The 14,196-nt window shown below is 31.7% G+C and overlaps 1 protein-coding gene across 1 annotated transcript; it reads right to left on the bottom strand.

The window, feature by feature from the left end:
- Positions 1-6,693: 6,693 nt before the first annotated feature.
- LOC133315080 (protein MALE DISCOVERER 2-like) lies at positions 6,694-13,854 on the bottom strand. Its single transcript, XM_061516633.1, has 13 exons — positions 13,740-13,854; positions 13,489-13,621; positions 13,241-13,312; positions 11,219-11,362; positions 11,006-11,139; positions 9,772-9,862; positions 9,611-9,672; positions 9,088-9,519; positions 7,851-8,041; positions 7,624-7,756; positions 7,374-7,531; positions 7,099-7,287; positions 6,694-6,954 (listed from the first exon to the last, which is right to left on the bottom strand). The coding sequence occupies exons 1-13, from the start codon at positions 13,837-13,839 to the stop codon at positions 6,694-6,696; spliced, it is 2,100 nt and encodes a 699-aa protein (XP_061372617.1). The 5' UTR covers positions 13,840-13,854.
- Positions 13,855-14,196: the final 342 nt, after the last annotated feature.

Here is a 14,196-nt window from a genome sequence, read left to right as displayed (position 1 = left end):
ATATAATAATACAGTTGTCTACCACTTAATATTGTTGAACTCTTTTTCCACCTATATCAATTTAAAATTTGAATTTTAAAAAATTAGTGGGATATAAATAAAAATATTTGCCACCAATTAATGCTGAACTCTTTTCTCAGATATATCAAGTTTGAATTTCAAAATTTTAAAAATAATGAGATATTAATCATAAAAAAAAGATTAAATATTTGTAAAAAAATGTTTATGTTAAATATTTAAAAAAAAAATTACCTGTACGATATTCTTTGCTCTTTTTGTATTATGTTTTTGAATTATTATTTTTTTACTTTTTTTTGGAATATTCACTTTTTTTTAAAGGAGGTTGGTTTCAAGGTTAATTATGATAAATTTAATTAGAAGATAAAAAGCTTCATATTCCTGTATTATATTTTGAAATTGAAGAACCATCAATTTCTCTTCCAGTTCATATTTTGAATATGAGTATGCAAAACAGAGCTTTTCAATGCCTAATTACATCGAATTAGGCTAGGCACTTATACAATAGGCACAAACAAAATTAAAAAAAGTAGAAGGATAAATTAATAGTGATAATTAAAGCAAAAAATTCCTTAAAGGAAAATTTCTTTGAAACTATGTTGCTGGGTTGCACTGGTCTAGCATCTGGCACACTTCCAACATTCTTTGACGAAATAGAAGATGGTTTTATGAGGGTCAAAGTAGTATCATCCATATCCAACTCATCACTCCCATCATCACGGTAAGAATATCTGTCAATAACAAACATAAATTAAAGAACAGCAACAACAATGTGAAACAATTTATGTATGGACAGGAAGAAAAGAAGGGAAAGCTCATCTTGCTCTTCCAGACATTAAAGATAGAAAATAGAAGAACTTTAAGATAAAGGAGAAATTTTTACCGTGTTGAATTTTGAGATGGTGCTCAAAGAGCATAGATAACACACAGGAGAGAAAAAGAGAGAACTTTCTAAAAGGCCAGGATGATCTACGCATTATGCCATTGCTCGTTGTATACTTTTGTTTCTTTGTTGCAGCTTGTAGATTTTTCCAAAGAAGGCTAAAGTCAAATATTTAGTCATTTAAAAGTTAAGATATTTTATTATATCATCTGATTCATTCATGATATTAGATTATGGAGAAAATACTTATAGAAGAAAAGCAGATAAAGAAGAATGTCAGACCTTCCTCTGAGAAAGTACAAAAGCACATATCCCAGTGATTCCAAATCATCTCGTCAGTTTTGTTCTACAACAAAGCTGCAAAAAAAAAAATATATTACATGTTCATGTAATAGAACAACAATTTGAGAAGATGAAAAAGATAAACAGACAAATAAGAGAAGAAATATATGCACCGAAGCTAATTACCAAATTTGAGAAGATGAAAAAGATAAACAGACAAATAAGAGAAGAAATATATGCACCGAAGCTAATTACCAAATTTGAGAAGATGAAGAAGATAAATAAGAGAAGAAATATGTGCACATAAGCTAATTACCAAATAAAAAACTCAATAACACATATCCTATTTATACACAAAATATTTGCTTTTTTTACAAATGCCACTCTTTGTAAGCAGCATCACCGAGGACTCTACCCCATTTTTGCTTTACGTGGTTAACCCACAAATGATCACTTCTACATCTAGCCCTTAATTCATTTTTTAAAGATTATTTTTTAACAAAATATTATTTTTTTTTATGCAGCATTAATAGGATTAACAATTATCCATGTAGAAAGTAATGGGATACTATATACAAAAAAGAAGAAGTAATGGGATAGTAAATGAGTTGTCTGCCACCAACAATTGTTCAATTATCTTCCCAACCTTTAAATTAATAAAATGTAAAATTAATAATAAAAAAAATAACTATAAAAAAATGAATGACCATTCAGTTTCCACTGACCATTCAACTCCTGCATCGTAAAAAGATGTTTGTCTTTAACTATTTTACAGACTATTTTAATGTTTCTCATCACTTTTTGCATAGAAAATTGTTAAGCATATTAATAATATTATTTATTATATCTATTGGGGGGAAATATTTAATGTATATAATTCAAATATTTAAATTTGAATTTTGAACTTGATAGGTAAGAAAAGAGTATAAAGCAAAAACTGAAATTATCAAAAATTGAAATTTGATTAAAGAGAGTATTCTAATTACGTTGTTTCTAATGACCGTGTTTCTAAGACACACACACACACAAATATATACTTTTTAATTATGTTTTTGTTTAAATAATAAAATATTCGATTGTATTAAATGCAGTTCAATTTAATTTACCAAAATTATACAATGAAAATAAATGAATTTAAATTTTAAATTTTAATAAAAAATAAAAAATGACATTTATCGTTTTGTAAAAAATAAATAATAAAATTTAATCACTGCAAAACCTATTATTTGGAGAATGTGCACATCCTTCTATCCATGTTTACCACTACTTTCTATATGGAAAATTATCTTAAACTTATTAATAATATTAATTATTACGTCTATTGGGTGGAAAAAAGTAATACAAAAAGAATAAAAAAGAGAAAAGAATTTAACTAAAATTTATACTTTAAAAGAATATTTATTAAAATTTTAACTAAAAAAAGTAATACAAAAAGAGAAAAAAAATGCGCACAAATTTTTTTTTTTTTTAAAATATTTAACATAAACATAAAAACCTACACGTAACTATAAGAGCCTTTTGTGGATAAATAAAAAAAATCTATTACATGCTGATAGTTAGATGTGGCAAACTGGCCTCGGCCCGGAGGGCCGACCCACCAACATATTTTTATAATTAAATTAAAATTTCATTCTTCATTTTTTATAATTAAATTCATAAATCTGATTTTAATTTTTATAAATACAAATTTGTAAAATTCCAAATACTAACGACACAAATCCTTGCAATTGTTTATTTTTTTTTTAAAAATGTGATTGTAATAAATGAAAGTTCATATTTGAGATAAAATATAAAAACCTAAATACGACTATAAGAAGCTTTTTTGTGGATAAATATACAAATCTATTACATGTTGATAGTTAGATGTGGCAAACTGGGCCTCGGCCCGCAGGGCCGGCCCACCTACATGTTTTTATAATTAAATTAGAATTTCATCATTCTTCTTTTATAATTAAATTCCTAAATCTGATTTTAATTTTTGTAAAATTTCAACTGTGAACGACACAAATCGTTGCAAAAAATAATTATTTATTATTATTTTGTAAATATGTTGTAATAAATGAAAGTCCATCTCTAAAATAAAATATAAAAACCTAAATGCAACTATAAGAACATTTTTGTGTGGATAAATATAAAAACCTATTACATGTTGATAGTTAGAGGTGGCAAACTAGGCTCGGCCCGGAGGGCCGACCGACCAACTTATTTTTATAATTAAAATAAAATTTCATACTTCTTCTTTTATAATTAAATTCCTAAATTTGATTTCAATTTTTGTAAATTGAAATTTGTAAAATTCAAAATACTAAGTACAGAAATCCTCGCAAAATAATAATTATTTATTATTATTTTATAAATCTAATTGTAATAAATGAATGTCCATCTCTGAGATAAAATATAAAAATTTATATGCAACTATAAGAATTTTTTTATGTGGATAAATATAAAAATGTATTACATGCTGGTATATAATGCTGACAATTAGAGGTTGCAAACTGGACGGCCTGCCAACATTTTTTCATAATTAAATTAAAATTTTGCCTTTTTCTTTTATAATTAAATCCCTAATTCTGATTTTAATTTTTGTAAATACGAATTTGAAAAATTCCAAATACTAAGGACACAAATCTTTACAAAAAAATATTTAAGTATTATTATTTTGTAAATTTGATCTTTCTAAATGAAAGTTCTTCTTTGAAAAATACTGAAAGAAGACGAGTAAAACTTTGCAATTTTTGAATGACTACATGACAAGGTAAAATGCAGCAATATACTTTTATGTGTTGCGTTAAGAGTGAATCGCGAAATGGGTTTTATAACTTTTGCAAGTATACGTTACGCATCTTTCTTATTACCTTGATGTCAAGCACAACATTTAATTTTTTTTATTACAAATACATTATATTAAGTTGCAAATCACTTGGATATTTTGAATTTTAATTAAGTCTTTATTAATTAAAATATTTTATTTTTTCATCGTCATGTTAGTAATACATGTTTTGTTACCTGCATATGTGAATATATTTTGCAGTGCAGCTCAACATCGTTATTTAATTTGAGACTGAAGAAAGATATTTTTTTTGTTTGTTCCTACATCATGCTATTAAATTTTAACAAAAAATATTATTCATAATATTTATTTTAAATTTAGGTAAACTTTTACGAGACAAACAAATCAATTTGTTTCCCCGTGCATCGGCACGGGTAATACACTAGTTAATAAGATTAACAATTATCCATGTAGAAAGTAATGGGATAATGTCTACAAGAAAGAAGAAGTAATGAGATAATAAATGAGCTGTCTGCCACCAACAATTGTTCAAATATTTTCCCAACCTTTAAAATTCAAATTCAAATTCAAAATTGAAAATCAAGATTTCAAAAAACAGTGAGATATTAATAATTTGAAAATTCCATTGTAGAAAGTAGAGGTACATTAAATGAGTTGTCTGTCACCAACAATTGTTAACAAATCTTCTCCATTGATTTAAATTACAAATTCGATTTTTATTTTTCTATTTACTGATTTTACCAAAGAAGGAAAGATTTTAAATATTTTGGAGTGTGAGCACAACGCTGAAAGTAACTATAAAAAAAGAGAGTTGAAAGTGAAGAAGAAAGCGACACGTCAGCATACTTGCCAAATAATGAGTTTCTAGTAGAATATAAGATGATGTTTTTAGGATTATTGGATTAATCTTGTGAGTTGTGAGTGACCATGTTCCGTCTAATAAATTTGGGTACTATGTTTGAAGCCATTTGGCATAAGATAGAGATTTGGACTTGTTTGTTAAATGAGCTGAGTTTGAATTTTCACATTTTCAGCTTACTATCTCGTAAGCACCTTGATATAATAATAATAATGATGATTTTTTTATTTGTTTGAATAAATTATTTAATCAAATATATGAAAGAAAGAAAAATTTATTCAGTTATGATTTATGAATTTGAGCAGAACTCATTGAGCCTAGAAAGCTCAATTAATACAAGGTTTAATATATATTCATTAAGCTCAACTAGTTCATGTATCAACTTAAGATGACCCAATAAAACGGACTCAATTTCTAAGAGAGTCCTAACTCGGTTCATTTCTAATCCAGATATTAAAAAGCCAACTATAACACAACTACATGTGCAAGAATATTTTTTATGTTGTTTGGAGGAATCTGTTTCTCTTTAAGTTAATAAAAGTTGGTAAAATCTACTGGTAATGCCTTATATGAAATTATGGCTAAAGTGTAAAAATTGTTTATAGTATTATCCGACCCTGTAATATCAAATTATTAAAGAACTTTAGGATGTTGCAATAAATTACTTAGGAAGTCTAACTTTTAAAATAATGTACTGACATATCTTTAGGTAATAATAAACTTCACATTAATTGTATGGGGTGAGGGTAATGAAAGCGAGCAGTGTTTCTTAAACCTTGTAAGGGGAGAAGAGTCTATTTGATTGTGTGTGTGTTTTTTTTTTTTTAAAAAAAAAAAAAAACTATTTTGTAGAATAGTTAATAAGTTAATAAAATATGTGTTTTTTTTTTTTTTTGAAAATTAAAAGTTAAAAAAAAACTCAGATATGTTCTTTAAATTTGATTTTAAAAATTAAAAAATAATTATAACTTTTAGAGCTATTTTTACAAAACATACATTATCAAACATATTTTTTTGATTTTTTTTTTTAAATCAAAAAATTAATTTTGAAAACTGAACATGATTTTGTATTTTTGTTCTCAGCTGGGACGGCGTTAGAATTAGAATCCTGGAAAGGGTCATGCTTACCTATGTTATGGGTACGTTGAGCTAACTCCTTTTGAAGTATCAGGAGTTAAAAATAAATAATATTACACCAATTCAAGCATATCAATGCATAGCTAATTCCGATTCAATAAACGTATCAAATGCAAAATGTGACTAATAAAATTAGCAAGGAAATACTAGCGATTACTGTTTAATGCAGTCAGTGAACGGGTTTTTCTTTCTTTGATTGTGTTTTTTTAATTAGTCTAATTCCGTTGTTTGATAACTTACCTTTTGAATCACATAAAGATCAGTTCTAGTTGTTATTGATTTGTTTGTTCATTTTTTTCCCCCTTCCTTTGGAAAATACTTACAAATCTGTGTTTCGGAATATGTGGACTATCTTAATAACAAAACAATTATTAGTTTCATTAATAGTTGAATAGACCTACCTATATAGAAATTGCATAGTTCATTGGGACCGAGATGATAGCAATAGTATGTTAAGACTTTTTACATCCCAAACTTCATCAACAAAAGTTCAATTTTTACAACACCCCACTTGCAAAATGACACATAACAAGCTTCCATTGGCACAAGAATAGCTACGGTATTAATCACAAGGAGTTGCAAAAGAACAAATTGAATTAAAGAAGAAACGAATTTGAGAAGCAAATATCACATAGCATTATCAGAAAGCTATACTCTGCCAGCTTGATACAGGTTAGAAGAGACTTGACTTACAACACAGAGAAGAGAGTCAGATATAACTTTTTAAGTGGCCTCTACTGACAAGATCTCCAGTTCAGCCCACCAGAGTGGAGAAAGTCTTGGGACAGCTTGCTCAGGTGATATACGAAGCACTTCACTCAATTTGGAAGTTGTGTCTTTTATTGTTGGTCTTAACCTTGGATCAGATTGAAGACAATCTTTAATCACCTCACAGATGACATCAAGTTCATTGTCTTTGAAGGACTTTAGTGTCGGATCAATCAAATAGCTGATGCTTCGTTTATCATTCAAGTACTCAGCAGCCTAGGAAGTTGATGATGATTTATTTAGTTACAAGCATAGAACAATGAAGATTCACTTAAAATTACAAGGAGGGGGAAACTTTCAAAGTAGAAAACAAAGTAACTTGGGGGCAAGAGGAGGAAATGGTGCAAATTTTAAACTTACCCAGTTCACAAGGTGGCCTTGTTCTTCAGAGTAAGGTAGTTTGGCAGAAAGGATTTCAAGCAACAATATTCCAAAGTTATAGACATCGGTTTCAGGATCAGAGTGGGGTGGCAACTCAGATTTCCTTGATTTATGTCCAGGTGAGTTGGCTGGTGATAACAAATTCTTGCCAAAAGTGATCTCTGAAACCTGATAGAGAGCAATAGGATGGAGATATGTTACTTGATAGCTAACATCTAATAAAAGCAAACAGAACAGAATAGAAACTTGTATACCTTAGGGGCAAAGTCATCTGTTAATAATATAGAAGCTGAATTAAGGTTGGAATGAGCTACTGGTGGATTCAGATCATGGTGCATGTACTGAAGACAATAAGCAGTGCCCATTATAATCCTCATCCTTGCACTCCAATCAAGATGTTCAAGTTCCTTAACTGAAAAGAAAACAAAATATACAGAACTTAAGCTTTTGATTGACTTAGATTTGCTATGTGCAAGGCAATAACTTAAACAACTGAGTATTTACCATGCAGATGCTCGAATAGGCTTCCATTTGGAGCATACTCAAATACCATTATCCTAGTGAATGGTTCTTCTTCGTCACAGTACCCAATAAGATTAGTAAAGTTCTTATGGTTAACGCGAGATAAAGTATCAATCTGAAACATATAACAAAATTAGCAACAGGTAAGTTCGAGAATTGAGACTCTTGATTCAATCTTTTCCTTTTCACTGACTTAAGAAGGAGAAAACCTTTTTCCGATAGGCCATCTCCATGTTCTTCGACCAATTTTTGGAAGAAGTAACAATGGTAGAATCAACCGCAATCTCGACTCCACTGGACAGTGTTCCTTTGTATATGGTGGACTCATCAAAGCTATTAATGATATTGCTGAAATCTTCGCAGGCTGTCTCCAGCTCTGATCGATTCAACTTGGGGACCCCTGTTCATACGAGGACATAAAACTGTCTCACCATAATATAAAGGACAAAGGGCAAAACCTGGTACACAAAACTTCTCGACTTTGCAAGGGTAGGGGTGAGGGTTGATTGTACCCAACTTTACCCTCATATTTTCCAAGAGGTTGTGCCAACATAATATGTGAACATTAATATTTTTTTTCTTTTTGGCACATTGGAATTCTTTACCATGACTTGAACCTATGACCTCCTACCAAAGTCCCTACACATGCCTACCAACAAATTTAAGCCCAGATAGCAGTCAACAGGAATTTCTACTACAAGCGAGCATACTCATGACATTAGATGAAAGTCATTGATTGAGCTAATAACTTAAAGAAGAGAGCTCAGACATTAAGATTTATATTAATGGTATATTGCATAACAAGCTAGAATCAATTTTCTTTCACTCGACTGACTGTAAAATAATGAAAGTTGTTCGTAAGTTGTTACTATTCAAATTAGGAAGATGATGCTAGAACAAATTGAACAGGCGAGTCTGCATATACCTCTACAAAAGGTTATGGACTTATGGAAAGCTTTTGTGAATAATCAATCACACATTACTATATAGGCTAAAGAACAGAAATGAGGGAGGTCAATACTGAGGCATTTAAAAATTGGTAAGCAAACAATTTCAATTTTAAAATCAAATTTTATTTCAGTCAAGTTATGTCAGGAATCTTAAATTATATGATGAAACACCCATCATGCTGTTCTAAATTCTAATAGTTTACATGTCATGCTAAATAAATTAAAATGCCCTGATCACCCTTAAACAGGTTTGAAGAATATGGAGAAACCAAGATCTAATCTGTCAGATGCTAAGTAGCAAAAACACATTTCAGTCAAAAAAATGAGTTTACAAACACATAGACCTTTATTTTAAATATTTGAACATAAAGCCACAACAGGTGATAAGCCCAAGAAACAGGACATATATTTCAATTGCAGGTTCCACTTTGTTAAATCTAATTTCCAGTTCAATCATGTATAAGCTGTAACTTTTATTCACTTTTTGGAAAACTACCTGTTACAAATGCTTTCTGCAACTGTCCACTTATTCCTGTCTTCCAAGGCTTTATTACTTTTACTGCTCGTTTTCGCCAAATGCAAAGCATGATGACAACAACAATGACCAAGACAGCCACACCCAAGATAATAAAAATATACTTCCACAATTTTCCAGAAGCACCATTAGCTGAACTTTGTTGACTTGTTTTATCATGTGGAGAATCAGAAGGTGAAGGCAGTGGTGCAGGTGACTGATTTTGTTTCTTATTGGGATCTGGCACAGCTGGGAAAGCTCCACTACTCACGCTAATTGGAAGAGAACTGATCTGTATAGTAGGCCCACCAGTAAAAGGTGCAGCTGCGAGGTTACTGGACTGATCGAGTAACTTGCGACGTGCAGAATTGACTAGATTTGATAAATCCTGGCCAATCTCTGGCTCTTTGGAACCTGCATGATGCAAGGCATGTTGTCAAAGTCAATTAAATGCATATTTTTCAAGTTTTCACAAGCCACAAATCAATCAAGGTTCTCCACTCACTAGGCAGATTGTCACAGTAATTCTCCTCATAGCCATGAGGGGCATCCTTTCCTAGCTTGAACCTTCAAATAAGAGCAGACAATTTTAGTAAGTTCAAAATTATGAGAATAATTTATAACTACGTATTAAGATTGAGATGGGGCAAAAAGTTATCTACACACAGTGACCGTGCGATGGTATTAAGGTATTTTTTAATTGGGATAACCAATGAATCTGCTCTATTCCATTGCTTGAAATCTTTATGCCACAAACCATTACATGCCGTGCATCAAAAGGTAAAAAAATTGGAAACTCAATCATTCTTGTTAACGATAATAGATGCAACAATTTAAGAAAAGTATTCAATCCCAGTGGATGACAGTTAAAAGTTTGATCCTGCAAAATTTTATCTTACTACCTTAATTGATGTATAACTCAACTCTTAACTTTCAGTTCCTCATATAAAAATCAATCAAATAATTCTAGTGATCAGATTTAAGGAATTAAATGGAGAACCTAACACTCTATACTCATATTTCTGCAAGTCTTCGAGTTTAGATGGCTAAAGTACACCAAGAACTTTCAGTAACCATTATGAAATGATCAATAGTTTGGTTTTTAACCAATCATTATGTTATCAAAAGACAAATTATAAACAGATTGGTTTTTCATCAAGTATTTTTTAGATGAGTTTTAATCTTCTCAGCACACTTGCAAGTGACATGAGCCAAATCATGGCTGAATAGAGAGTATGACTTCTAGTGTTATAAATTGTGTACAAAAAATCCAGCTGTGCTTTTAGAAGTAAATACAAATATACAATAATTAAAAAAATTAAAACAGAAACAACTTTGAATTTATCTTTGCCCTATACAGACCTCCAGTCAAGAAAGAATATACAATGCCATGGTGTTGATGCATAAAAGGTTAAACAGATAAATCAGAAGCCCCCTCTGAATGAAGATTTGTATCTATTCAAGACAATGTGTACAGGAACTTTACATAATAATAGAAAATTAACTATTTCAATTATGATAATATGTGAGATGTCACATTGATTAACAGAACATCTGAAACCAATTAAATAATGACATCAATAAGAAATCACCACTATGCTCCATCATTCATATATTCTGCAAGGATAGATCTAGAATAAGTAAATATAGGCACATGAAGAGTTTAATCAACAAGGTGGTATCTATTTAACATGATGCCTGACCTTGTGGAAATAATTTTCCAGAAATCATCCAAACAACATCATTGTTTGCAAAAGAATAAAATTTCTGAGAACAACGGTTCTTATGTCTTATTATTTATTAACCTTCCGCTACATTTAAGTGAAGCAGGAGGAAGGAGAGCATGCAATGGAATTACGAAGGTAACTAGGTCAGGGAGAAAAATAAAGATATGCTTACCAGTGGGCAAACTTTCTATTCTTGCGGAGAAATAAAGTTGCAAGAGAAGATGAACAATAGTCAACAAATGGTGATTTAGAGGGCAATCCGAGCTCTTGCGAATCACTTCCTTCAATTTTATTGCCAGAAACCAACCTAGGGAGAAATAATATTTCATTAAAGGTATACCCAGAAATCTAACAAAATAGAAAAATTAAATGTAAAGTCAACTTACAATTGTTTTAACAACAACAACCTGCCAATCTCTGCTGGAATACTTCCAGTCAAGTTATTCTCCCTTAAATCCAATAACTCCAGCATGTCTAGATCTCCAAGTTCTTTGGGAATGGTGCCAGAAAAATTGTTCTTGCATAACACACTACCTCAAAGTAACAAAGGGAGCATATCTTAGAAATGTAATGGAATGTAAATTTACTATATTAAGTCAACTGTACTGTTGGATTTCAAACTTCATCTAATTTAGTTTTTCATTAAAGACATAGATTAACAAATCGGGTAAAATTGGGTGATAGTACAAAGAGAACTAAAATAACCAAAACCAGGCCTCATGTTAATCTGTCCAACAAAAACAAGAAACCCTCATGGTTTTAAGAAGTTTTCATATTACGTTGTGATAAGAACCTTGAGGTGCACCACCCCAAAAGCTAGCTCAAAAGGTGGGAGTGCCCAAGGACTTATAAATCCCAAATTAGTTGCCCATACAATCAATGTGGGACTCCAAGTCCTATACGTTGCAAATGAGTCCTAACATTCCACCACGCTCCGCAGCCCCGGCGCTCACGCGAGCTGGCTTTGTACTAGTCTTTTACTAGTCTCGGGCGAACACTACAATGCCGGCGTCACCACCCGCGCCGCTCAATTGCAACCGGGAGACATAATGAAAGGCTCTAATAACATTTGATAAGAACCTTGAGGTGCACCACCCCAAAAGCTAGCTCAAAGGGCGGGAGTGCCCAAGGGCTTATAAACCCCAAATTAATTGTCCATACAACTAATGTGGGACTCCAAATCCCATACCTTGCAAATGGGTCCTAACACATTGCTTTTGGAAACTAACAAGATATACTAATCCAGCTGCAAGCAAACTAACTGTATTTCTTTGGAGTGAATATTAGAATGTAGCTACTTAACTTCCAGCATTTTTGGAGGACAGGAAACTGCTAGGCTTACAAAATTACATTGCATGGAAGATGGGAGAGGAAAAGAAAAATAGAAAAAACAAAAGAAACACCAAAAGGAAAAACATTTACTGCTAGCAATCTATGCCGACCTAATGAACTGAATAGAGTTAATGGCTTCATTCCAGATACAAATGCTACAAAATACATGCAAGTATTGTAAGAGCTAATGTACAATTGAGTATATAGATTGTATGATTAGTGTAAAAGCTAATGTACAATTGAATATATAGATTGTAGTATTAGTGAAAGAGCTAGTATACAATTGAAAATTTGTGTGATATTCCTAGGAATGTCCTTCAGTGATGCTTATAAAGGCGAGTGCCCTTTTAAGTGTCTATATGAGATATGAATTAAGGTCAAAACTGGGATGCCCTGTAGTTAATATAGGTTAAACTGAGTACCAATGTTGAATGAGAATTGGTAATTTGAATCATAGATGAGTTGAGGCAGAAGTGATGAGTAAATTGCATATGAATGTTAATTAACCGGCTGCAGACGGGGCGTTACAAGTATCAGTTTTGGCAAACGTAGCCCAGTGGGTCATTCCAAACTGACCAGTTCATCATTTTTATAGTAGGGACCGATAATAGTAGCACCACATTCCGATTTTCTATTATAAAATCAATTTTCTAGACATTAATGTCAGTCAATGTAATCATAATCAGATTTTAGCAGGAAAAGAATCAATTAGTTTCATTGAAGGCAACGGAATGGCCATTACACAATGAACTGAGGATAGGAACTTGCCAGAAGCACGCACAACCTTTGAGGGAGAATCAAATTCATTTTTCATGCATATCATGATTACTTATCAACTGAACTTAAGAAAGATGGCTATATGACAAATACTGAGCTCTTAGATTAAGTTATATTATTATAAGAAAATATTGAATCAGAGCCTTCCTGTTTCAATTTTAAACTGTTATTCAAAATCAGCACCAGTTAATGTTACAAGCTTCAGCATAACATGTGTTTTACTTTTGACATAAAGGTAAACAAAGATTTTTCTATTCATTTATTTGGGGGTGGACGGGAACATTGTGAATAATCCTTACAGAGATTTTAAGTGACCAAGTTTCCCAAGCTCAGGAGCCAATGTCCCTTCCAAAGATAGACCATTTAGGTCCCTACAAGAAATAACAGGAAGGCACAAATTCCTATAAGCACATATAATTCAGCAATGCATTCACACTATCAAAACGACAGCTTTCTTTAAACATCAAGAACAGCTACATGTATTAGTCTTCACTAAGAAATATAATGTGTCTCACTGGTAAACAAAGAGGAAACCGAAGGAACTTACAGCATCTGAACTTTACCATCAACACAATGAACACCCAACCACTTGCAAGGATTGCAATCATTTGGATTCCAATTTGCCAGAGCACCATAAGGATCAGAAGTTATTCTTACCCGAAATTTCAACAAAGCTAATCCTGCATTTTCCATTCCAAATGCAACAACAAAAATCATACATCAAGATACAAGAAATGCATGGCCTGATTCACTGTAAATGAGGGAAGAAAAACTAAAAGGACAATCCATGAAAATCACCTTCATCATTCAGAGACCAACACTGTCGAGTTCCCCACAGACAAATGAATCCAATATAAATCCGGAGCCATAATCCAAATGGGTCCCATTTTCTTTCCATTGATGTGTGAAGGCAATGTCTCTTTGGCAGAGATAATATTTATATCTCTTTAGAAGCAGGAAGCTATATGATATTCATATCATATGTACAAAATTGCCAGGCTTTTCCTATACAAGAAACCCTTCAACCCTATTCGGATGAAGCAGCACAAAATCACTAACTAGGCAAAACTTGCATGCTACAATAGAAAGCAAAAACAATCGCAGCTCTTGGGTCCGAAGATCACATCAGGGTCCCTCATTTTTCTATAATGTAATCTCTTCCTTAAAACCTTTTTCTCAACAAGGGCTTAACCCAGGTCAATATCTTCCTCTCAAATGATTCCCAGCAATGTGAGGTGGACCTGAATGAAATTAC

The sequence above is a fragment of the Gastrolobium bilobum genome, unplaced genomic scaffold, assembly GCF_033153095.1.
Source record: "Gastrolobium bilobum isolate Gb01-03AN ecotype WA unplaced genomic scaffold, APGP_CSIRO_Gbil_v1 utg3760, whole genome shotgun sequence".
Lineage (NCBI taxonomy): Eukaryota > Viridiplantae > Streptophyta > Magnoliopsida > Fabales > Fabaceae > Gastrolobium > Gastrolobium bilobum.
The sequence above is the reverse complement of the archived record's forward strand: the minus strand, read 5'-3'. Positions and strand labels throughout refer to the sequence as shown.

Bases quoted from the DNA above. Each gene is read 5' to 3' on its own strand.
- LOC133315080 (XM_061516633.1), bottom strand. From the start codon at position 13,839: ATGGAAAGAAAATGGGACCCATTTGGATTATGGCTCCGGATTTATATT. The intron at 11,363-13,240 runs GTAAGGATTATT...ACTTTGAGGTAG, and splicing joins CTTGGTCACTTAAAATCTCT to TGTGTTATGCAAGAACAATT. The intron at 9,673-9,771 runs GTGTGTAGATAA...TCTTATTTGAAG, and splicing joins AATACCATCGCACGGTCACT to GTTCAAGCTAGGAAAGGATG.